The following is a 26457-nucleotide window of genomic DNA, read 5'->3' as shown; positions in this document are numbered from 1 at the left end:
AAATTTCCTGTTATGCTTGGTCATTATCGGAGAATGAAAACAATTAATCCCGACACAATTTGGGTTTAGATTTTTTTCTTGTGGTCACCCAGGATATCTCGACAATGTTAAAATATACACAAAAATTGTAAAATATTTTCAATCAAAAATATCCCTGACCTGTTATAAGTACTTCAAATCGGCATGATACAAATTCTTTCATGTTGGCCGCAGTTGACTGTTTTCGGTTACGCTGAAAAATTAAATATGATAATTGTAAAAGTGGAGACAGGCTAGACTGTTAGCGAGATTTTCGATTTCCTTATAAAAACTAAAACGATATTCAAATCAATATTTGAATATCAAATTCAAATTGAACAATTCTGGCTGTGATAGGTGCGTACGACGTGTTATAATTTTTAGAGTCAGCTCATATGCGAATTTTTATAAATTCACCGTTATAAGACCATTTTAGAGGTCGGCTTTTATGCGATGATATACAGTACCTTTGTTAATAACTACTCTTGTAATTATTAATTTTATTCTTGAGTTTCAAACTTAGGATATCAATGTTAAGTATCTGAAGCTTCGAACCTGAATGAATAAACACTAAAATTGTCTGTATCAGTAGTCGACAAACGTTATGTTCTGCTGGGCCAAATTTACATTTTTCCAGCAGCGTGTGGGTCCACTTCAATTTCCGCATTTAAACAACCGATATTGAACTTTATCCGCAACTCCAATTCCTGCGTTGAGTACAACTAAAAAAAAAAACGTGTCCGGTCCGCGGAGTGCAGTTTGCCGACCAATATTCTATTATAGAATTTGTATAATATTTGGATACAAGCCATGCAAATGGGGTTCACTTATATTCCGTTGAAAACCACCAGGGTGTCCGCATCAAATTGTTGTTTCACATTTTATTGATTGACATATTTTACAATAGCGATGGGTAGAATGTTTTATTGGGGCACTAAGAAGATTGAAAACCACTGGTCTTAGCTTTTAAAAGACAATCTTTATTCGATTAACAGCAATTCACTCACTACAAAGGCTGTGGTACTATTTATCAGCGTATAAATATGAATTGAAACTAGAACCCTAACTGTCAGCAACCGAAAAAGTCCTTCTTATTTTCATTAAAGGGGCCTACTTTTATTGAAAATGGAAAATGAGCTTACCTCTATTGGTTTCGAAAAATTAAATAATATACCGAAAAAATCATTCGCATTATATACATTAGATATTTTTGTTATTAATTCATAACGTCACCTGTATCTGCAGACGGCCTACTAGAAATTCAACAGCTAACTTCGACAACAGTAGCTGTAAAAGTTGTGAAGTCGAAGATTGAAATCCGATGGAGCATCGGCCCCATTCTTCTGATCGATTTGGATAATTCTTTACAGTGTGAGTACATTGCAGTACAACTACTAGCTTGCTATAGTTAATGTTAAAAAATGTATCTCATTTTACAACAGAAATTGTAAGGAAGGTCAATGCAAGCACAATTTTAAACGGTGATTTTTAAGTTTACACTAACGCTTCAATATTGAATTTCAGCTAAACCTCGTGGCCTGTTGGGAAATTACAATTCTAAAACAAATGACGATTTCACAAGCAGTAATAATATGGTTGAAACACTCAACAATTTTGCGGAGTCGTGGAGAACTGACCCGATGTGCAACGAAGAACCTCCTTCTGGAAATGAAGATTGTATTCCACTAAATGAAGACAGTACGCAAAAATACTAGAAATAATATTCCCATAACAAATAAATATTAAACTAATTTTTGTATGTGATGTGATAAAACATCGCTTTTCTCCGCAACCTAATTTTTCTATGGTATTAGATATTTCACCCGTTGCTGTTTTATTTTAACTCACGAAAACATTATTTTTTTTTATAAAACATGGTGACACTTTCATGTTTATATATTTAATTATTGCTTTCTTGCAATTTCAAGCATCTGTTTTTTGATATTTCAGTCGGATATTAAAAAACAGTTTTACTAGTTTTTTTCTTAATATTTATTTCATCAATTTATGACCTAATTTTGTATTTATTTATAGAGACAAGATGTCACAATGCAATACATAAAACAGATGCATTTGAACGCTGTTTGTCCACCAACTCATTCGCAGATGAAATCTTTAAGCTCTGTCGCTCATCTTTATGCTCAACCACATCTGAGATGCAAAAAGAAGAAATGGTCTGTTCATCACTAGCTGTCCTTGCAACAATGTGTGCAATGCAAAGTTTCATTGTAGATTGGAGGAGTGAAAATCTTTGCCGTAAGGCTTTAATGTGTTTCTTTATTGGTTACTAAGTGAACCTGAAAATAGAGAAAGCAGTTCCCTTTACATGGAACGTTTTATGCAAACATCCGAAGCATCGTGTTTGCAAGCAAATAGGATATTGCAATATGCTCTTGGTTAGAGTATGTAATAAACTATACAATAATTCCAAAATCTATCGATCATGAAGAGAACAACAAAAAAAAATACCAAGTACAGATGTGAGCATAATATTACTCTTGCGTAAGTGTATATGAGGAAAATTCAATATTCTGCATTTCATCTTTTGTTTACCAGCACTTTCCTCATTCTCTATTTTGGGTTTGTTTCATATTATGTCCCTCTTTTTTGTCAGCCATGTCATGCCCAGAAGGTAAAATATATGAGTCGTGGACAACATCATGTGGACGAACATGTATAGGACTCAGTGATACTGAAACCTGCACCACTACCCTTAAAGCGGAAGGATGTGTCTGCCCTGAAGGTATAGATAAAAATTGTCAGAGATAAAGTGTCACATATAAGTCATGAGAGTTAATGAAGTGTTTTTCTTATCAATTTTTCGACGACTAAACATGTGACAGACTTTCCCTAGCATGAGCTATATAAAACTACAAAGTGTAAATAATTATCGCACTCTTCTACGTATTTTAATAGTATTCTTCCTATATCTATAAGGCGCCTACTAAAGATGGAAGATTTTGACTTTTGCAATAAAACCACAACGATATAATTTCCACATTATCACATAGTTGGTCAGTTTGGAAATAGTAACATCTGAAAAGCATGTGTTTGATATTTACATCTCTTATCAATAATTGGCATTTTGCTTTGGTCCAAGTTTGATTATTGATTTGATGTGTGATTGATTGATGTTGTAATGCTTCAAATTCTACCCTGTTAAGAATTTATAGATTAAATTACAAATTACGTCTGGTGATTTTATTCAGCCTGTTTAGTAAATGATTCTCCAATACAGGGACACGAAGGTAGCGCATCGATAGATAAGGCTTAGCCTCCGAATATCAGTTTTTCTGAAAAGATAGGATCCAACTGTGACTACCCGTGCTATACAGTAATACTACATGCTATACAGTAAAAAATAAAACTGTGCGCGCACACGAGCAGAAGTGTAAAAGGCTGTTTACTATATTGAACTGCAGGAAAATTTGAAGACACACATGGAAATTGCGTAGAAATAAGTCAATGTGGATGCTATTTCCAGGAGGCATGGCGTCAACCCAATGAATACTTTGATTCTGGCAAAGACTCGTGGTATGTGCAATAAAATAATTTATCGATCGCATCGGGCTTAGCGTCAGAAATACACTTGATACCTCTGATTGCCCTGCGTTCAAATCATGCAGGAATCAGTAATTTGTGAAGGGATTTCTTTACTCCTAACCGCCGTAGTGAGTTAACGTAGCCGCTGGTCGTTTACGGCTTCCCCTTTCACAGCGTTTCCCAACCTTTTTCTGGTCTCGGACTATTTTCTCGTCGACGAAAACCTTTGCGGACTCAAAGTGAGTTTATTGCAATCGTACTCAAAATTCGTTGCAATCAGGCGTTTGTTAAAAGAGCCGACTTTTTTTAGAATATAACGGCATTTCTGTCGCACAATATGCAATCCATGACAACAACCAGAATTTGAAATGTCTTTATATATTAATTTAATTGTGTTCGTGGTCGCGTTTGCGTCGACTTACGTCAAGATGAAAGCAATATTTCTTCAAAATGCCACGGCAATCTGCGAACATAATAATGTGAGAATATATTGCTCGATTAAATTAAGTTTTGATACATATTTTTAGCGATCTTGCGAATTTGTTATCACCGTTAGAAAAATCCTACTATCTGCTATAAATTTCCAGAAAGTACAGCTTGATTTAGTACTTATTAAAAATATATTTGAAATATATTAGTAAATCGAAAATACATCTTCATCGCCTTGCTTTATTATTACTAATTTAATTGTGATCATTGTAATCTGCGGTTGTGTTGGCGAAACAAAAGCAATTCTACTCAGAAAATGCCATGACAATCCGTGCGTGGTAAAGTGCCCGATTATATTTTGATTCGTATTTTTGAGAATTCGACAAATCTGAGCTCTTCGTACAACATATACTGCGCTCCAGTACTGTACGTACCAATGTCTGAATGTGGAGGCAGTGAAGCAAAGTGACCTGTCGCGTCGTGTGTTAGCAAATTTTCGAATAGTAAATAGCTATTCTAATAGTTGAATATTCGAATATATGCCCAGTCCTACTCAGTAACCAGTAATTATTGACTCGATTAATGTTATGTGAATAAACTTGCTTTTAATGTTTTATGTAAATTCTAACATAAATCGTAACTTGGCTGATAGTTAAATTCCGCAAAAACGTTTGCGGTCCGCAGTGAATTTCTGGCTCGTTGCGGACTCATTCAAACGCTCCGCGGACTCATTTGAGACCGCGGACTCGGGTTGGGAAACACTGCTCTATCAGCAAGTCCATACATCTGGAACAAATATTTGGTGAACAAATCCCATACCCCTCATAGGTTTGTAATCGGGCAAGACGTGGTACACCGCGTGATTAAATCGTCTTAACGGCTTTCTTCTTCTTTGGGATTAATATAAAAGTCTCGTATGAGATACCTAAGCAATAAAAATAGGTTCTAGAGCGAATTGAACAAACAAAATCTATAGAGTATATAACATAACAATTTCGTCAAAGCATTCTAACATATTTTCATATCCAAAAAACAACAATATTTTAATGTAATATTAGAGAAAAAGACGAATAGAAGCATAGCAGTGTAGTGATTAGATAAGGGTAGACAGTAAATGTTGATTGCTTCGTTTGATATTTTGGAGTCTGACCTGAGTTTTGACCGATAAGAGTTTGTCCCAAGTTCGTGAACTGACTTGTACCAACAAACACAGTTGAAACGATATGGGGATTAGATAGCATATTCCAAGATTGACCAGAATTTGATAAACTTCGTTGACCGACTCTGACTCGGTAGCCGCCTCCTTCCCTCTCAGCGCCAACGCCTGCTTGAATGAAGAGACCTTGAAAAATCTCTATTTTATTTTATTTGTAGTTTTCTACGATACACAGAATACGAACCTATACCTCATATCCAGACTAGAATAACATTGAAAAAATATTGAACGGTATATAATATATACACGTTGATCAAACAACGAATCAATATTGAGAGTGTAATCTCGTGATTTACGAATCCGTTCCGATCCTCAACATCCTCCAGAACTATCAGCTTTCACGCCTTAGTGTCTCCTTGTCTATATTTATACTTGGAATGTGAGAGTGAAAACATCGCGTAAAAATTGAAACACACGTGTTCACACGAAAAGAGAACGCGTTACTTTGTTCAATAAATCTTTGTAGTTGCCACAGAATGCCAGTATGGTGCTCAAAATTTCGTGTACACGTTTTGGTGAGTTTACTCAATGAGAAATTGATATTTTACAGCCAATGTAAAGATGGCAAAGTGACCTGCACTGGACCATGTAAGTGTTTGTTACTCAATATAATTACTGGCCCTTGGTGATAATATGCAATTGTAGTAACATGTATATTAGCTACTTTTATTATTTTGATATTGTTCTTGTTGTAACTCCCACATTATATCAATTTTACCTGATTAGTTGAAATATAAAAAGAGACAATGCTTAAATTTATGGACATATACGAAGGTCAAATGACGGACCGCGGTAGATCAGGGGACTAAACGATCTACGCGTAGACTTGTTAGGTGTCATTTTACCCGGGTTTGTCGGAAAAATGATAGTGCAACATGACGAATACCAAGATCACATGTATGAAGTGTTTCTATGAACTACAACAAAACAGTAAGATTGGGATGATATCATATCATATATAAAATGAAATAAAGTAAAAAAGTAATAGCTTTTTGGCAATTTTTCCAATCTTCAAATGTTGAACATTTGAAACCGATTTGTGTTGGTATTCAGGGCCACAACATCGACAAGAACAGCAATTTATCATTCTGATCCATGTGTACAATGGTGTCCAATAATACCAAGTTTTATTTTCCAGCTATGAACTGTACAGGAGACATGGTATATTCACGTTGTGAGGGTGGGAGGTGCCAACCAACATGTTCAAACACATTAACAAACTGTGAAGAATGTGTACAAGGTGTTTGTTGAAATCTTTTGAAAAAATATTTATAATTTTGAAATGTCAATATTTCAGGCATCAAAACGACTCCAATGAAAAGCGTAACAAAGTTAATGTTCGAGTCAAAGTGCGACATGCAAAAAATAATTATTATATCACAATGAAAAATTGAAATATGCTAAAGAAGTCTGACCTTATGAAGCGTTAATAAGGAAATATTTTTGTATTTTGTACAGCAAGAGTAAGACCCTCTATTTACGTGGATTATCGATTTGAATGACTTTAATTTTAGGTTGTGTGTGCCCGAACGGAACACTGTATGATCAAGGAAAATGTATAAATAAAGAAGACTGTCGCTGCCATTATGAAGGTGGGACATATCAGGATGGGGAAGATGTAATAGATGATTGTGATCATTGGTAAGCAGCTGCAGAAAATCCTATTTAATATTATTGAACTACATATGTCCATGTATAATTCTGTAAAAAATTGGCTTTGATATATAAATTTATTGTACCAATGGTCAATTTTCCTAATTACTGTTAAATCAAAATGACAATTATAGCTATGGCTATTATTGTCATTGGTATTACTATAGTACATACCACACAGTTATACCTCAATGAAGAAGTGGTTACCTCGATATCTTTATACTTTATGAAATGAATAGAAAGCTATTTTATGTAATATTTTATCAATAAGACTGTAACATACATATTTTATATTTGAGCCTGAATTAAAAAATAATATATTCTCACTTTCAGTATTTGTAAGAAAGGTATGTGGGATTGCAAAAGAACTACAATGTGTTCAAGAACTTGTAGTGTAACCAGCGGAGCCTATTATAAAACATTCGATGAGAAGCGATTCCATTCAAAGGGAGCATGTACTTATCAACTCATGTCGGATGATTGTGGGAATGCAACAGCATCAAAGGACTTACATTTCTTTGATATCAGGATAAAAAGTTATCTGTGTGAAGATAGTGAACATACAATGTGTAACATATCATTGCATGCTAGAGTTGGGGTGAGTCATTTTTAAATCTTTTCAATATTAACAACGAAAACTTTGATGTCTGAATTTATATGATTGCATTTAATTATTATTACAAAACTATATGTGGCTCTATCGCTTGTTATTACTACAAGGTTATTCATACAATATCTTGGGGTTTACCTTTAGAAACAACCGACTAATTTTCAACTCATACATTTTACAACATATCTCATAAAAATAAAAAAATAAAATAAAAACCTAAACAGAGAATTAATTAAGCGATGTCTGATCTGGAGAAACTACTATGCTACTTGGCAATGTCTCCTCAATGTAGTTAACAATATACCAGTGTTTTTATTTAATATTACCGGTCGTCAAAAGTCACATCGCCGAAAGTTTAATTCCATTTTGTTTAATTCTGAAATTGCCTCTATTCCTTCATCTGTATTCAAATACCGATATAAATATTTATTTCAGAATCAAATATTCATTTTGTCAAGAGATCAGCCAATGCAAAAACTACCTGCTCCAAAAATCTCATCTGCGTATGGAAATGTAAAACTAAAAGATTTGCGTATTGGATTTTACCAAGTTTTAGAATTTGATTTCCCGGAGTACTATGTTCAAATCAGTTATGACGGTAAAACATCTGTTAATATCGAAGTATCCAGAAACATAACAGTAAGTGCACAAAATTTAAAAAAAAAATTTGAAGCATTCTTTTATTCTAAATTTTTTGAAATTACACACTATTTTGTTGAAAGTCGAGTGTGAGAAAATTTTATTGCTCCGTTCATTCGTTTATTTTTGTAATGATATTTTGAGTATAGCCTCTTCCAAATCACGATATTTGATAGTTTTATGTTAATAAATAGGTTGCAAAAATGCAGTGTAGAACTTTTAAACAGCATATAGAATAATTATTTTCAGGATCAACGACCCCTGTGTGGTCTTTGTGGTAATCTCGACGATTCAGCCTCTAATGATTTTGGTTTGACGGATTCTGCCGGTTTCGTGAATTCGCACAAAATTGACCAATCTTGCGCCGACATTATGCCGTCACAAAAGACAGCTTGTGAGGACAATGAACATGCTGAAAAGAAGGCAAAACAACAATGCAACATTATGAAAAGTTCTCTCTTCAGCAAATGCCACTCAATTGTATGTCACACATTAGTTTTGCAAACTAACTATAGATTTAATTGTACTTGAAACTTTTTATCGGAATAACCTTAAAAACATTTTCACTAAAATGAAACTCGTTGTTTTAATATACATAATTCTCTTCATTTCTCTATCAACTTCAAAATTCTAATAATATAATGAATTATTGTAATGTTTTAGTGACACCAATTTTAATCTATACGAAAATCCATAAGTATACTTTTTAAATATTCGACCTTCGACTGAACTTCAGGGCAAGAGTTTTTAAATAGACTTGGCAGATGTTATTTATATGACGAAAAATAATTTCAAATGTTTTTTAAAGTTGGCATTTATTAAAGTAAAAAATACGATGATATTACAATAATAACTGAAAATAGGTTGAATTAAAGTAGGAGCAGTTACTTATCGATTTTATTCGTTAAGTATGTTGGTAGGTATTTGTTTGTCTGTCTGTATGTCTGACTGCCTGTGTGTTAGATGCACGCGATAAATCTTCTCCAGATTTTGCATGTGCATTCATCTTATCTCGGACCAGAAGCCTATTGATTTTGGGCGAATCATGTCGTATAATTAGCGAGTTAATAATTAATTAGTGATGGAACACAAGGTGTCACTATGGAGCGCTGTTTTGGTGAACCTCTAACTTTCGATCGATAAGTCTTCGGTCTCTGACCGATATTCTCGTTTTTTTAATTACTGAGTATAGGCATCGTCGGAATATACCAGGGCAATCTTCTAGAGAGGATATTCGCCTATTGTTGATTTAATATGATTTGGACTCAGAATTGTCTCAACTTGACCTATTCAGACATATATATATTTACTGGGACTCAAATTCAACAGAAAATTCAGAAATACGTAACTCGATTTGACTTGCAACCCGGGATTCGGGAAATTAAACCGAATATCAGTTTTAATCACCTAACGCTAAATTAATTGATAGGTGACTCACGTCCACTCTAAATTCCAACAAACAAATCTGTAATATTTTTTCAATTTTGTTATTTCATTCCTGTTTGTTTTTCATACGTTAGATTGAAGTTCGAGAATTCTACGAGACTTGTGTTGAGCAAACCTGTTCATGCACAGCTGACACAGATTGCGACTGTTTTTGTAGTTCTGTGGCTGCCTACGCTAACGCTTGTGGACGTAAAGGAGCCAAGGTTAATTGGAGACCTTTAACAAGTTGCCGTATGTTCATTAATATTTTTTTTAAATTAGTTTCTAGAATTAAAATATTGAGATTGAAATTAAAACGAGTAATATTGTGAACGACGTTCTTGCTTGAATTGTTGCTGGCAAACAAATATACATTAAACGATTATGCCAAGTCATCAATTGTAAAAACGATGCGATTATCGAAGATAAATAATGATTTTTTATTCTATTCGATTTTCAGCCAAGTTGATTATGTATCAGTTTCTACTAAGAAAAATGGTTACGGTTACGAACGGGCCCGAGTTAAGTACGTCAGTCGGGTTTTCGAACTTTCACGTTAAAGTGAAAAGCAGTCATTCAGTCACATTGCTAAATTTTTATTGTTACGTTACATGTAACTTGTTGCAGCTCAGCTATTGTATATAATGTTTTATCGTAATATTCTATTTTCCCGGGAACCTAAAAGAAAAAAGATGAAATCTTTAGAAGAGGTCTTTGTTTAAGCCTTTTGCATAATCGCACTTTATATTTTTGTAGCTGTTGAGTGCGAGGAATTTACTGATCCAGACGGCGATCTGTGCGATATAAAGTACGATGTGTGTCAAGATTGCGTCAAAACATGCTGCGTCAGTTGTACCAGAGGTTGTTTCGAAGGATGCTTTCCCAAGTAAGATTCAAAACACGGGTTTTTCAACTTGTGATCTGCATTTCATATCAATTTTGAGACTTCATCTAGTGATTACAAAATAGTAATTAGCACGTCCTAAATTTAGCCTAAGTAATGATGATGAGTTGCTGGACAGCATTTCAAACGTTGACGAGATAACTTACCATCCTAATACATATTTGAATAAAACTTGTTGATATTTTCATAGATGTGATGAAGGCTTGGTATTTGATCCTGATGCCCAAACTTGTGTTTCTGAGGACAAGTGCACCCCATGCCACTTCGGACCAACAGTAATAGGTAAATACTTCGGATTTTCAATTTTACCTCTCTGATGTAAATAGGGATTTTTCAGATCCATGTTGACATTGGCACAAATAAAACACACACTGCAACAATCGAACGTTATCAATGAAGTTCAAAATTAAATTTTAAAATACTCTTATTTGTCTTCCATGATAGAACTACACTCATGTGGTAAAATATTGAACTCAAATGCAAAAAGACAAGAAAGCAGTCAATATATATGTTAGGACCATGGTTCCTAACCCGTAATTAAATTACAAATACAAAACAATCATTTTGAATAACCTTTATTTCCACAGAACTTTCTAAAACGCATTAGTGAGATGGTATGCCATCAGCGAGGTCCTGAAATCATTGTGTCGCTTTAAGAAAAATTGTGCTGTGATACTTCCCATGTATACAATTACTATTGAGCAACACTTCAATACCAAATATGAGATTATCAATAAAATTTACTACAAAATAAAATCAGTAACTTTCAGATTTTTCTTATAAATGTCACGACCAATAGGTTGAAAAACACTGGGTTAAAATACTGTTTAAAAAAAAACATTTTATTTTTATTTTAGTTTCGACGACAGGCGTTTCAAACACTACCAGTTTCACCACGACATATTCTACAGGTAATTTATATATTTTATACAATGTTTTTTTTATGTATTCGCACTATGCATGTTGATCACATCAACTTTCGTGGATTCGGCTGAGGCTGGTCATTTTAGTGTAATCCTTTTCGTGTAATTTTATTCGTCTAACTTAATTGTAGGAATTTTCCCAGTGACAAAATTTTAATACATTCGTTTCGCGGAAGTGTTTCCTGTTTTCAATTCAACTCAAATCTGATGCTGACTCGACAAGAATTTTCTAAATAAACTACAGCATTTGTAAATGTTAAATATCTAAAGTGAAAAAGCATGGTTCATCTAATAAAAAGCAGAATTTAGTAAAGTAACAACATATCAGTGCACTTATTGTTGTAAGATTTTTCAAGTACGTTAGCACTATCAATCATCTGTCAGATAATACATTGGCAAAATACGGTCCGCGGGTCAAATGCGGCCCGTTAGGTAATTCAATCTGGCTCCCCGAAGCTGTGCCACAATCAAGCTAAAACCAAGTTTTGATGTTTTAGCTAAAAAATAGCTCAACGAATTTGTTGAGATTGCGATTAATTTTAGTTTTGGCACGTGGCTCATTGTTTTCCACTTTTGCTTTTGTAACACTGTAAATATTGTTCATAAAATGTAACCTTCTACATCACACTTACATGGCCCGTCAGTCTAGGTGAGCGAAAATTTCGGCCTTTGGTCTGAAAACCTTGCTCACCCATGCGTTAAATGCAGCTGGTCTGTAAACAGATAACGATATTGATTTGCAAATTATGTCGCACGTAAATACCAGTAAATTACAGTATATACAACATAACTCAAGTTCATTTTCTATTTCATACAGTTACAACTCCAATGATATCGACGCCTGGCTTTACTTCAGGTTAGTACTGTTTAGGTTTATTTTAGTAAAAAAAGATTTGTTCATGTATGATAAAATTTTTGTGGTGATTCTTCTTTTTTCGTGAGCAAACTTTTCAATAAAATATAATAGTTGTAACACTTCTTTGATTTGTTGATTTCAGCCACTACGCCGATAGCGACAACAACTTCCCCAATTTCTGAAGGTAAAAAAAATTTCTATTACATACCTAAATTGTTATTCAAGGTATTTAAAAATTTAATCAGGTCAGTACAACAAGATAATTCCGAACAAGAAGTCAAAATAAGTTTCCATATAATATGTGAACAAGAAAAAAGGGTTATTAATAATAATCGAGAAAATGTTCATTGTTTACACTCTTACAGTAACGACGGCAGAAACGACAACCTCAACATGCGAGACAGTTTGCACAATTAAGTTTGATGATATAGCATATGTGTTGGTAAGTTGGCAGCTTATGAAACACAAATTTGATCTACAAATAGTTTTGTTAAATTGCCATTTTACATCTTTCTTGTGTTGTTGTTAAATAGAATCTGATTTCAATCAAAATTTTGAAAAAACTCCACAGACCCTGTTATTTTTATATCAAATTTTCTTCCGGTGCTCGTAGGAACCGATATGTCACCCGAAATTTTGTCATTTTATTGAGTAAAAGACTAAAACTTTTTATTACGCCTGTCCACCTATCTTTTAAGGCAACTCCAAGCCTATGGCGAACCGGTACCAATGGCCGATCTTTCTTTTCATATATTCAAGCATTGCTCTAACTTAATCCCTCCTTTTTGAAAACGAACATTGGATTCAATATTATTATCGGATATTATTGACGTTTTGTCTTTAATTATTTATGAGTTCAGTAACCGTGATTTTTTTTTTAATTTTCTAAGAATGCCAATGAATCGAGGGATTTCGGCTGTTTGAACTACAAATGCAAGTTAAACGAAGGGAATTGTGCATTCGTGACTAGTGTTTCACGAACATGTCCAGATGTAACTTGCACGGAACAGGAAGATGAGGTTCAATATGCTTCCCTACAATTTTTTTTGCCGAATTTCGGTTATTGCATTTGAAATAGATTCCAAATTTTTGAAAAGTTTTTTTCAAGTTTAGATATCAGCCTCACAAATCAACGACTTATAATTAGAGTTATTCAATTAAAAGTATATTGCAATTAATGTTTGAAGAATAATCCAATATTCAGTAATATGTATCTTTGACAGAGTTCTTTTGGTTGCTGTCACTTTGTTCTATCGAGTGGATTTTGTTTAGAGCTGTTTACTTTGTATCTTGCATTGAAAATTGATAATGATTCGTTTTTGCTTAGGTTTTATAAGTTTAGAATCATATTAAGGTTATTTTAAATAACATAGGTTCCTAGAGATTGCTGTACAGAATGCCAGTGTGCAAGGTGCATTGTTGGAGACGAGTCGTACAATGCGGGGTCCTCTTGGACTGAAGATAATGGGTGTATTGAAATGGTATGTTTTAATTGATTGTAATACGAACTAATGAAAAATTGACTCATGTGAGAAGCTTTTTTTTGCATCTTCAAATATGTTTATATACATTGAAGAATTATCAACTAATGAATGAATTTGAAAATATCTTATAGATACACAAATTACATTGCCTTTTGATATCATGCCATCTAATAATAATGTTGCCCAATGTTTGATTGATGTTTGATATCATAAGTGTATATTTTCTTTACACAGTTTTTGACAAATTTTTTTAAAAATTTAATACATTTAAGACAATGTGAGACCCTAAAATCAAAATATGTAAAAACATGATTCAAATGTATTGACTTATTAAACTATTTATTTTATTTAGTATTGTAATTCAACTACCTGCGAAGCTGAGAAAACACATGACAAAAGAGAGTATTGCAGTGAACCACCATCTTGTAGACGTTACGAAAGTTTAAAAACAACGGAAACTGGAGAGTGCTGTTCTGAATACAAGTGAGACTTCAATTGTTTCAATTTTATAACTGACACTGAGACACTGAGCTTCACATGAATCAAAACTCAATATATATATGCTAGATTTTTATTCAATGTGTAAATGGTATTTCTACAGAATTGGAAAATTACCTAGCTACATATAGAAGTAGAAAACCGTTTTCAATGCAATAACATTATTTATTATTTCTTGTGCTGAAATTCAAAGTTTACAATAAATAAAAATAAAAATCAGAAATGAAAAGTAAAAAAAACTGAAAACAGCGGAATTCGATGCATTTAAAATAATTTCAAAAACTTTGAACACAAACATAAATTTGAACTCAGTTTACTCATATCTGGAGGAACATAATTTAATAGTCAAATTGTTTTTCTCTCCACAGAGAATAAAAGCAACTAAATAATCTTTAATAATTTAGTTGTGAATGCAACTCGATACTTTGCCCAGCAAATAAAACGTGTTTCGCGGGTACAAGAATCAACCAGGATTTGTCGGATGAGTGCTGTACAGTCGAAGAATGTCTGCCAACTTGCCGATACAATGGAGAGGAATATGTGGTAAATATTTAACACAAATAAAATTTTCCTTATTGGTGCGATGTCACCCACGGAATTGTTGTTGTTCATAACCTAATTAGATTTCCCCATCAACTACCGCGCCACTCAAATTTGAATAGCAATAAACAGAAATGTCTCCATAGCAATACTTTTTTAGTGTCTGGCATTGATAGATTAATATAAAAGTTTTATCACTCGTAATTTTTGCACTATATTCCGACAATCTAGCACATTACCAACGGCATATATTGAAATTACTTATTTTGTTTTTCGTTTAATATATTTGAGCAATGATCTGGTGATACTTATGTAGTAATATTGAAATAAAACGTGTACAATTTCAACAGAATGGTTCATTGATAAATGAAGAAAATTGTTATGACGAGTACTGCGAATGTAGTGATGCTGCGTGCGAAATAGTGCGACGGGACGAAATTGAATGTCCCACAAGCGAACCATGTACGAACGATGAAGTTACTCATTACCCTTCATTTCTTGATGATTCCGGATGCTGTAAAACTCATCAATGCAAATGTAAAGATTTTTTTTTAAATTATCGTTTATATTTTAAAGGAATAGTAATGTGATTAAACAAATGATTTAAATAGTGTAGCAGATTTGCAGCACAGTTTATTAATGTAATGATTACGTTTCAGCTCAAGGGGTTCTTCATTATTCCATTATTTAAGCTTTTACAAATTTCAAAAGTAATTTTCTCTTCAAATATTTTACATTTTTTTCTACAAAAAATTTATAATAATCTTGGGCAAAATTGGGTTTTGAAAAAATGAATCAATGGATAATTGTGAACGTGGATGCTTGAAACTGATTGCGTTGAATTCACATACATGCCATTTAGGCACTATCAATATTAATTTTTACACCCAACTCGAACTCACACCTGGTTGTAAACTCATGTTTTGGTTGAGAACCTCTGTTTTGGAAGATAATAGTTTTGGAAGATATTGATCATACAAAACGTCTTCACACTAATTTGTCTCAATGTTCAAACATCACTCCAATCTATTGTGGGTGCAAATTTTTCATTTTTTGTCAAAACGGAATTCATATTACCAATTCAACCTTTTATTGTTTTCAATTACATTGTTCAACTTGGCTGCATTCGATTTTCTCATGAGGAAGATTCTTTGCCTTTCAGTAAGCGATATAATCTCATTAAAATTTATTCACCGTGCCGTTTCTGAACTCTCATTTCAAAATAAGGATAAATGATTTCATTCTCAATTTTCCAGGCGAGTGTACGGTATATGGTGACCCTCACTATATTTCATTTGACGGAAAGAGGTATTCATTTCAAGGAATGTGTCATTATACTCTTGTGAAAAGTCGAGATACGGACGATTTAGAGATAATCTCGTAAGTACAAAAATAAACAACACAAAGTTGAGTTAATTCCTCGAGGGATAACCAGTTCGAACACTTCGAATGAATTTGGTATTGGTTTTATATTCATGTAGTGACATTCTATAAGCCTAGCCTAATGTATCCCCGGTAGCAACCGATAATCTCCCTTGATTTTACCTAATTTCAGAGGTATATCAATATTTCAGCGTGCAACAATGGTACAGTGATGTACATAATTTCCATGTACAATCTTTCGGTGAACAGAAGGAAAAATGACTCACAACCTTTAAAAACATTTCGTATATTTTATGATAATACAGACTGCACTGATTTCACACTTTGCATTCTTTACTGTTAAATGTAGATGTTATTGATTAGTGACTTTCTGATAATGTGAAATTGTTCGATTTCCTCACATCAGAAACCGGCAATAATTAATTACCGGTATCTCCAATTTTCAAATTTTAATCTGCAATAGTTTTTTTTATATCATAGTGTTGTCAATGCCATGATATTATGATATACTTTAATAGACCACGCATACAACCTATTTATAATAGCCCACATCTGAACATTCTGATTATTTTGATAAAATTTAACGAAGCAGTAGGTGCATCTAAAACTGTATATAGCTTAAACCTGGCACTACAACGATTTGCATAAAGTTATAAACGCAGATAAAACAAAACAAAAAGAGCATTGACCATTACAACACCGCTGCGTTTTGCAATTATCGTGCATCGTTTGGACTATCAATCTTCAAGAATAGAATCAAGTTCCAATGTCTAAAATTGCTTCAAATCTTTTCGAGCAGTTTCAACTTTCAAACGCCATGATTATTTAAAATCTCGCGAGACTCCATCGCCGAGCGCGTCGATATATATTTCACTAAACATGAAAATTTTTGATTTCTCGTGAATGCCTGACTTGTAACCATGTTTTGTTTCTGTCTGGCACAGGGATAATCAAGATTGTGTTCCCACTATGCAAGACGTGAGTTGCGTGAAGTCAATCATAGTTATATGGAAAGGAACAAAGGTTGTACTTGCGGTTGGGAATATAGTAAGTGATAAAAATTAAGATTATATAGTTGATTACATTAGCGTGTTCTACAGCCTCTTTCTTCATTCCTGTATGTTAGTGCATCTGTATACACTGACTGCAAAGGTATTGTAGCGAGAATCAAAGCAGCTTTATTGAATGGTTCTAATATCTTGTATCACAGAATAAAATTTGTGAAAGTGAGACATAAGATATTTGAACCACTAAGAATTGAGGGTTGTACAATTGTCCAAAAATATATCAATCAAAAATCACAAATAGCACATCTGAACAGCACATATCTCTTGGTAATATCAGTTAGTTGTTAGCAGGTCTTTATAATAAATATTTTGTACGATTTTTCTTATTGAAAATGAATTGGAATGTTTTACATTTCACATTACAGATAAATATATATATTTACTTATGCCTTATGTTCAGAACTAGACAAAAGCCAACAAGTAATTTTTTCTGTAATGTTAATGTTTCAATTCATTTTCAATGTGAACAATTGTACAAATATTATATTACAGAGAACTGCTAGTGCTAACAATAAATTGATTTCAACTTATAAAAAGAGATAATTAGTTTGTGACCGTTTTGAATAAATAAGACATGATGAAAATTGTTGTTTTTACGGAATAGAATTGTGACCACACTCCAACCCATTAATCTTATTTAATGACAATAATTACAATTTTACTAATTCTTTTTTGTAAATATAGTAAACCAAATTCTTACAAATAATATAAATAATCAGAGATTCTGAAGTAGTATTTGAAACATTTATCGTGCCCTATTCAAATATTCTCTTCATTTTTGAATCCACAACTGCATCAGATTTAAAAAAGAGACCGGTGTCACCCATGTTTTATTTCTTTAAAGAGCAATTACCATATTTTACGGACATAAACAGCACTTAATGGTCTTTTATACTCAAAAATCCATCGTGCTCCTTTTAGGTCGATGCACCTAATGTATGGATCGGGTTTTATTGCGTACGATCAAAAGCAGTAAAGTACTCGTTGCGTTATATAGACAGATGCGCCTTATGTATGAATGAAAACCCGATCTAAGCAATTTATTGACAGTGCACGTTATAACACTTGGTTCGTTTAGTCTTATGATTCGTAAAACCTGATAATCTTAATGTATTCTGGCTTAGTGATATGAAACCTGCAGAAAATTGTGATTGTATATATTATTTTCAAGGTGTATCTCAATGATGAAGAAGTGACAGCTTTGCCGTTGGAATCTGGTGGAATTCGAGTCACAAAAATGCCAGATTTCTACCTTCGCCTGCAAATTGCTGAACTCAGTCTTGTCCTCGAGTTTAAGGGACATGAGGAACAAGGCTATACTTTCATCAAAATACCAATGAATTCAAAATGGTTTAATAAAACCGTTGGATTGTGTGGTATGTATGAAAAAATTACATAACAGATTCTGGTTCTCGTATTTCTAATTATGGTACAAAAATTATATTATGTATGTCAATATTCTTTGGTACTGTGGTAATTCATTGCTTATGGTCAAATCAACAGGCTAATTTGCAGCATTCTATATTTAAAATGTTGGACCCATGTGCCTTCAACAAAAATCATTGTTATCGTGTTAAACTTTGTTTTCTACTTTTTTATTTTAATTCAGTAAAAGTGTTAGGTCCTTAGAACATGCTATTATACAAAAATATATTTTAGCATTATAGACTATACACTATCAAACTATTCAATACTTATTACCATGGAATATAATAAATACAATTTTGGTATTTCTAGATCTGTATTTATTAACAACGTAATATTTATTGTAGGTACGTGTTCTAATACCAGGGACGATGATTTTGAAACAAAAAATGGAACTAACACAACTGATCTTGAAGATTTCACTTCTAGTTGGCAGTATAACGCAACAGACAAAGAGTGCTTGCCATGTAATCCTCCTGATCACAAAGAATGTTGGAATTGTACCGATCCAAGGTATAAATTAAGACTGACCTTATTATTTATATAAAGTAAAAACTCATAGAAATAGATTTTCCCTTATTCCACTTTTCCAATCTTTCTTACAACAAACTTTTCAAATATAATCCGAAAACGACTCTGAGCAGGCAGCCGATGCAACGTACAAAGCTGGTATTTTTGAAATAATCGGAATGTTCATAGATTAGCACTCCTCTTTGTGAATTGATTTGTATGAATTGGAACATGATATCTCACCTGTGATATGAACTTGATACGTCCAGTGCTCTGATCACTTTGTGTGGACCGTAGGGTATTTAAAACAGTACCGATAACGGTGACAGTAAGTTTTTCTTACTGTACTTACTTGTACCTGATACTAAAAACGAACACTGGCAGTCAGACTGTAATGCATAAGTTGATTTCATGACCACGCTGTAATTAATACACACAACCTTTATGATTACTTTTCCGAAGTTGTATTATATAAATCTTGTTTTATTTTTAGACACGGAAATGACATACCTGATTACTGTAAAAAACCTTGTAACAAAAGTTCGTGTGAAGTGTTGAAATCAAATATCTTTGCTAATTGCTCTATACCAGTCGACAATTACTATGAGTCTTGTATGAAAGATAATGAATTAACAAGAAAAGTAAGTTTATTTACAAAAAAATTAATAAATCAAATAATATTTTCTTTGAAAATGAAGTTCGAAATCAATATGTTATCAGGGTATTATTTTTTGATCCATTAGAACACTTTTGAAGCACTTTGACCTTCGTCTTCGTATATCTGAGCACTTCCCATTTGTTTATTTATAGTGTTCAGTGTGTGACTCGGATGCAATAGCAACATATGCAAAGAAATGTAACTGTGTAAAGTGGCGTAAAGACTTCAATTGCAGTAAGTAACAATACATGATTCAAAAATATTTCTTGAATTTTTTTTACAATTCCTACTTAGAATTTGTACAGAAATAATAATTGTTACAATAAAATTTGATTCCCGTGTTTTTCATCATAAAATCAGGCACAGAATGTCCAAATGGCCAAGAATTTGAAGAATGTGTGCCCGAATGCAAGCTCATGCGAACCTGCTCAAATAAAGATTTATCGCTGTTACAAAGAGATTGCGACTCAACCTTAACTGCAAGTGGCTGTGCCTGTCCCGATGGCACTGTTCTACAGGATGAAAACAGCAATATATGTGTGGAAGAAAGATGTGTGTTTTTTGTTTATTTCCAGTTTTATTAATTGCCCATATGAGTTTTACGATTCAAAAATATTTTGTTGATTATTTACGATTTTAGTTACAATTTATAACAGCACGCCGAATACTCATTTACAACATTCCACCAGGATTTTGCCCAACCCCAGCCCATATGAAAATGTATGCAAAATCTATAACCTAATTGCTCCGAATAGTAGATAATGGAATACATCCTTAACACAAGTTCATACAAAGTACGAGTAACAAAAATATATAAAATCGTAGGTTTCATTCAAACGCACTATCAAGATAAAGTGATTAATTAACTATACAAAATTCACAGTAACCAATATGCATTCGTTATGAATTCTAGTAAATGTGTTGGAACGATCGGAAACTCCATGATTTGCCATTACCCACCTAATTTGACATATTTAGAATAGGGTTGTGGGCGCTGTATTTAAGGTCACGATATTCGACCTGCAATGTCAAAATTGTGAGTCAAACGCTTTCAACCACCAGTGTACTGCAACCCCTTTATTTTTACCATTTATATCATAACAATTCGGGAAGTTATCAAAATTCAAATCTGATATAATTAATTAATGAGCTATTCAATGGGAAATTGTGATGAAAATAAAGACTTTTATTTTATACTTTACTGACATCATATAACTTAATTTTTGCCTCTAGGTTGTGATTGCCAAGATCCAGTATGCAACTCCTACGAAACACTTGTTTTAGAAGAGGGGGAGAATCCCGACGACTGTTGCGCAAAGAAAAAATGTGTGTGTACATCAGTGAACGACCCGCCTTGTGTTTTACCTAAAGTTTTAATATCGACTGATGGTGGAACACCTGGATGCTTTCGAAATGAGTGCAGATGCCCGGATGATCCTCAGTGTGATCAAGTAGAAAATTCTTGCGATCAAACTTTCGGTTGCACTGGAAAAAGTAAGTGTCGCCAAAAGAACAAGATTAGAGTGAATATTCTGTAAAGCAAATACAGAATATCCGTAATTTGTTGATTTGCTCATTATTGATTTATTTGTTTGTAATTTATTGATTTGCGATCAACAACACTATAATAGGTTAATTAGTGATTAATGGATTTCAATAAAGAATGGCGGATTTATTTTTGAACCATTCAAATTAATGTTATATAAATCTTTCGCAGTGATATCTGGACTATGCGGATGTACTGAAAGATACGATTGTGTGTGTGATGAAACAAAGTGTCCTCAAAACTTCGATCCTTGTCCGAAATGTTTTACTGAAACAATGCAAAAACCTGAAATCGATCCGGATCAATATTGCAATGGGTCTTGTTGCGATGAACAAATTTGTAGCAAGATTCCGTGTGATCCTATACAGAATACGATGCCCGATTATCCAACGGATTCTTGTCCTTTTATACAGGTGAGTTGTTGCATTGCTATTTGAAAATTGGGAAAAACAAATATTTTGACAAAATATAAATAAATGGCCATGAGCGTTTGATGCTATAGCTTCTTAATTATATATTCAAAATACAGTACAGTGGTTCTGGAACGGTTGGGTGCGCACCACAAGGTTGGCGTGAACAATTTTTAGAGGGGGCGCGAAGCAAATTATAAATTAAAATATTTGTTTGATTTGGTCTTGTCCGCCTTATTTTCAGATATTTACGTTATATTCGCATATTTTCAACGTGTTTTTAAATAAAACATACTTTCGCCTCACTATCTGTTATTTGTAGATTTTTGTAAGCTAGTTATTATTAAGGTGGGGCTCGAGACTTGACAAATTCTTAAAAGGGGCGTGACTTAAAAAGTGTGGGACCCACTGAATTATAGAGGAGAATGAATTTGGAAAATTAGATTAATATATAAATGATGATAAAATAGTAATATTGAAGAACTGAATGAAAATATTTTGAATTAAACATGAACGGTACAACTTAATAAAATTGAATGAATTTTATTTTCAAAGCTATTATTTGAATTTATTTTTGCAATTTTCAGAGAATTACTACGGGATTTTCTGAGACAGATTTGGAAGAATGTTGTGGTACTGCATACGGTGTTGAGTGTTTATCAGATAAGTGCAGTGATGAATTTGCAGAAGAAAGTTGCCAAGCTGGATATAAATTAGTGACCCTTTCAGCGATTAATTCATCAATTTCGACCATTCGCGATTACGCCAACTGCCCTAAAGTTGACGAATGCTGTCCGCACAGAATTTGCGTTTGCGATTCATGCATGTTGTCCGATGGAAGCCGCTTGGCCATTGGAGATGAAAAATATTCGTTCGACGGGTAAATGCATTAGGTTTGCAATTTTACACCAATGTCTCGCATAAACAGTGTTACATTGCTAACAAAAATATATATTTTTTTCAGATGCGAATTATATACATGTACCAACACTAAGCTAGAAAATGGATGTTACAAGTATACTACACAGACACCGGATTCTCCATCATTTCCCAAATGCAAATGTTATCAAACTATGAGCACAATATCTCCACGTGAGGGACGACCAATAGATAAGAGTCAGTGGGGAGAATATTGCGTACCATCTTACACGTAGGTTCTATAATATTTTAATATTATAGGGAACCTTTCTTCTATTCGGTCAGGAAAAGTTTCAGCAAGTGGAAAATGGTTCAGGCACAAAGAAATTATACTGGTGCAAATTTTGCGAATATATTATTCACAACAAATTTCAAAACGTTTTCTTTAACTACACCATAAACAGAATAAATTTTATGTGAGGGAAAATTTATGCAGTTCACATTGTTCAATTTAGAAACTTAGTTAATGAGAAGAGTTTCTACGACAACATGGCTACATACGGTACTCCTACTTTTATATGAGGCAATTATTATATTGAAAATGAACAAATTGTATTTTAAATCAGATGTGAAAACAATTCCTGTAGCGATAACTACTCTCCTGGAAATGATGATTGCAGTTATCCTGCAGAAGTACAAACCACTTATGAGGTGGGTTTAAATCATAATCAATTCAAAATATCGATAAACAAATGTGTTTGTAAAAGTGTGTGGCTTCTTCAATTTTTTATTTAAAACAATTTTTTGCTTCAAATAGCTGCCAATATTTTCATGATACTTGTTACATATTAAATTGTTAATTGATGCTTTCATTAAAATCAAATAATTTATGTTGGTTATTCGGAGCGAATATTCTTGTGAATTATTGAATCAAACTATTTTGAATGCAATATTACTTTTACTAAATCTATGCACAAAATAGATAAAATATAAAATATTTGAGTGATGACGCCAAATATTGTTATTTCTAATACAGACAGATGATACGAATAATTGCGAGAACGAAGATTGTCCCGTATCAAAATGTGTTTGTTCAAAATGTTTTGATGAAGATCTTGGAGAATCTGACATTGGTACTACTGTTCAAGGCAATGATCATTGTGAAAACTACACCTGCGTTGCTGGTAAAATTTGAACATTTTTATAACAAATGTGTTTGCTGAACAAGGAATTGATAATTCGATATTTCTTCTTTACAGTTGATGGTGAACTTTGTCCAAAATATAAAGTTAATCGAGTTCCATGTCCTAATAAAGATTGCAATGAGGAATTTGAGAATAAAACAACAACTCCAATTCCTGGGGAATGTTGTAACAAAGAAACCTGTCAGTGCAAGGTAACTGTGAAAAAGAAAGAATTAAAAAATTTTATGTAATAAAGACGTACAGCAACATTTCGATTTCATTAATAATTGTGAACGTTTGATAATAGTTGGGCATTATTTGTCAAATGGGATAGCGATAAATACTGAGCTATATTTAAATATTTCTCAGCCATATGAAAAGTTAGAAGACGTTTGTAGCAATTGGAAAATAAATACGAGTTCATGTCAAGATCCGGATTACATGGTATTAGAGGACGAACAGGACAAGTTTCAAACGCACCGATGCTGTCCTGAAAAGAAGTGTGTATGCAAAAGCGATGAGATGTTGAAAGACGATTGTCCAAAATGGTAAAAACTGGAATTATTCTTATTCTATGGTAGTGAAACTTACTTCAATATCATTCATCTATATTATTTATTTATTTGTAGGACTGATTATTCATGCGAATCTCCTTATCAGAAGAGAAGTCTCAAGACAGCCATCACAGAGTCAAATTGCTGCCCAGATTATGAATGTACATGCGACTGTTCAAATGTAACATGTAAATACGACAGCTGGGTAGCTGAGGCGTAAGTCAAACTGCTATTTGAAAATATAATAAAATGAAAATGCTACACCAAGGTAGTCCAAACCTAGGTCTGTGGGCCACATGTGGCCTGCTTTATCGTTGTCCGTTGCTCGCGTCACATTTGCTGATATAGGTAACAATTGGTGATAATCAAAAAATAGTATTTTGTATTGCTTTGTCAAGAATGTCACCGAAAAAATCTTCTCACATTATCACATCACCAACGTCCTTGATTTTACTTGTGACTGGTAAAGCTGAGATAGTCGGTGGACAGTTGATGTTCGAGAGCACTTCATTCATCAATGCATGTTCTCCGTTGTAAAGAGTCTGAAATCTAATAAAAGTAACAGATTGGGTGACGAAATATAGGATGTCAGAGCTTTCAACAAGCAACACGATTGTTGATATAAAAATATTGATTCATGATTAATAATAATCAAATGTCTTGAGACTAATGCGGCCCGCGAACAACAAAAAATCAATATTGTGGCCCCCGACGCCTACAACCTTGGACCACCCTGTACTACACATTCAAGAAATATCGCAGTCTAACATTAAATAATTACCACATTAACGACATAGCGTGCACGAAACATTTTGAAATCTTCAGATTTGCAGAAATCATTTGTATTCAGTTGCATGTTTTGAAACTTAACAAATATTTTAGTTCAACTGATCAATGCGACTGCCAATGCAAATGTAAACCAGAAAAATGTACCGAAAATATTAAGAGTTGTGGAATTTATGAAAAACGTATTGAAAATGGAACGAAAGACGATGGTTGCTGTAAAGAGTATGAATGTGTTTGTGTCAAAGAAAGCTGCCCAGCTCTTCCATCGGCAGATTGTAATCAATATCAAATTGAGGTGAAATGAATGAATATATTCATATTTACTGTATAAGAGAAATAAATATTGATTATTGGTGATAGAACTAGTTTTCTATCAATAAGCTATGAATGTAATTTTATTTCCATTGGTAGTCAGTATTCATACCATATATAAATTGTGATGAATTTCACATGTTTCAGTCTTTATGCATTAAACACATAGGCCAATAATAGCAATACTACCTATACAAGTTTCATGATTTAGAAATTTTATACTGCACTATAATTCATTGCAAGATAGCAACTTTTCATTTCTAGATAAGTTGAAGTTAAAAATATTTCGGAACAAGTTGTGTTTAGTATTGCTGGTTCATTTGGTTCATATTTACACAAAAGATGAAATTTGATTTCATGGAAAATAGATAATATATTTAAACATTGTTCAAAAAAAAAAAATTACTCAATATTTCTTATACTTGTCTCCAAAGCCTTCATCGCTTTAACTTTTTCCCAATCTTCAGTATGATTGGTACGAGAATCTCGGAGTTGATTGTTGCGCAAAAGAAAAAAGATGCAGATGTAACTCTAACTCTACATTATTACATGAATTGTGCAATGCCACAAAGCCAGACAAATGCGAGGACGGTTACACACCATATGTGGAAAAAGTGATGACATCGCAAACACAAGGAATGTGTTGTGATATACAGTGCAAATGCTCCAGCTGCTTTACTGATAAAAACGAAACTAAGTTGGTATGTACTTATATTTTTACAAACATTCATCTTCTTTGTTTTGATCGGCTAATCGATGAAATGAACACTTGTAAATTTTAGGTTGGTTCTACATGGGAAACGAAGGAAAATTGCTTAGTGAAAAACCACAGATGTTCAGAAGTGTTGTTGACAAACGGTTGTCATAAAATAATAACAGATGTGAGAAATGTATCTTGTGATTTCACCTCCGCCAGTAGCTACGAAAATGAAAAGTGTAACGAAAGCTCTTATGCTGTTGAAACATTGCCCAGAGAAGGATGTTGTCCTGATTTCAGTTGCAGTAAGTATATCAAATATGTTGATG

The 26457-nt window shown here is 33.2% G+C and overlaps 1 protein-coding gene across 3 annotated transcripts in view; it reads left to right on the top strand.

The window, feature by feature from the left end:
* LOC120344167 (uncharacterized) overlaps positions 1 to 26457 on the top strand; it is a 63934-nt gene that overhangs the window by 17233 nt on the left and 20244 nt on the right. For 2 of the 3 annotated variants that reach the window (XM_078112474.1, XM_039413266.2), the window contains exons 16-57: positions 1264 to 1389; positions 1543 to 1716; positions 2053 to 2274; positions 2633 to 2761; positions 3441 to 3552; positions 5757 to 5794; positions 6345 to 6446; positions 6721 to 6847; positions 7193 to 7457; positions 7905 to 8108; positions 8358 to 8588; positions 9629 to 9785; positions 10290 to 10419; positions 10628 to 10719; positions 11295 to 11348; positions 12178 to 12216; positions 12359 to 12400; positions 12582 to 12658; positions 13107 to 13235; positions 13590 to 13697; positions 14053 to 14183; positions 14603 to 14741; positions 15089 to 15275; positions 15995 to 16118; positions 17066 to 17168; positions 18360 to 18564; positions 18961 to 19126; positions 19617 to 19764; positions 19934 to 20015; positions 20142 to 20333; positions 21015 to 21275; positions 21499 to 21740; positions 22325 to 22617; positions 22702 to 22887; positions 23222 to 23306; positions 23632 to 23779; positions 23855 to 23991; positions 24149 to 24327; positions 24409 to 24549; positions 25216 to 25414; positions 25899 to 26132; positions 26214 to 26433. In XM_078112474.1, coding sequence (XP_077968600.1) covers positions 1264 to 1389; positions 1543 to 1716; positions 2053 to 2274; positions 2633 to 2761; positions 3441 to 3552; positions 5757 to 5794; positions 6345 to 6446; positions 6721 to 6847; positions 7193 to 7457; positions 7905 to 8108; positions 8358 to 8588; positions 9629 to 9785; positions 10290 to 10419; positions 10628 to 10719; positions 11295 to 11348; positions 12178 to 12216; positions 12359 to 12400; positions 12582 to 12658; positions 13107 to 13235; positions 13590 to 13697; positions 14053 to 14183; positions 14603 to 14741; positions 15089 to 15275; positions 15995 to 16118; positions 17066 to 17168; positions 18360 to 18564; positions 18961 to 19126; positions 19617 to 19764; positions 19934 to 20015; positions 20142 to 20333; positions 21015 to 21275; positions 21499 to 21740; positions 22325 to 22617; positions 22702 to 22887; positions 23222 to 23306; positions 23632 to 23779; positions 23855 to 23991; positions 24149 to 24327; positions 24409 to 24549; positions 25216 to 25414; positions 25899 to 26132; positions 26214 to 26433 — 6360 coding nt within the window. The remainder of the gene's footprint in view (positions 1 to 1263; positions 1390 to 1542; positions 1717 to 2052; positions 2275 to 2632; positions 2762 to 3440; positions 3553 to 5756; positions 5795 to 6344; positions 6447 to 6720; positions 6848 to 7192; positions 7458 to 7904; positions 8109 to 8357; positions 8589 to 9628; positions 9786 to 10289; positions 10420 to 10627; positions 10720 to 11294; positions 11349 to 12177; positions 12217 to 12358; positions 12401 to 12581; positions 12659 to 13106; positions 13236 to 13589; positions 13698 to 14052; positions 14184 to 14602; positions 14742 to 15088; positions 15276 to 15994; positions 16119 to 17065; positions 17169 to 18359; positions 18565 to 18960; positions 19127 to 19616; positions 19765 to 19933; positions 20016 to 20141; positions 20334 to 21014; positions 21276 to 21498; positions 21741 to 22324; positions 22618 to 22701; positions 22888 to 23221; positions 23307 to 23631; positions 23780 to 23854; positions 23992 to 24148; positions 24328 to 24408; positions 24550 to 25215; positions 25415 to 25898; positions 26133 to 26213; positions 26434 to 26457) is intronic. The other variant, XM_078112473.1, reaches the window with a different exon arrangement.

This window comes from Styela clava, chromosome 5, assembly GCF_964204865.1.
Source record: "Styela clava chromosome 5, kaStyClav1.hap1.2, whole genome shotgun sequence".
NCBI classification, from domain to species: Eukaryota; Metazoa; Chordata; class Ascidiacea; order Stolidobranchia; family Styelidae; genus Styela; species Styela clava.
Note: the sequence above shows the minus strand (reverse complement) of the source record. Positions and strands in the feature narration are given on the sequence as shown.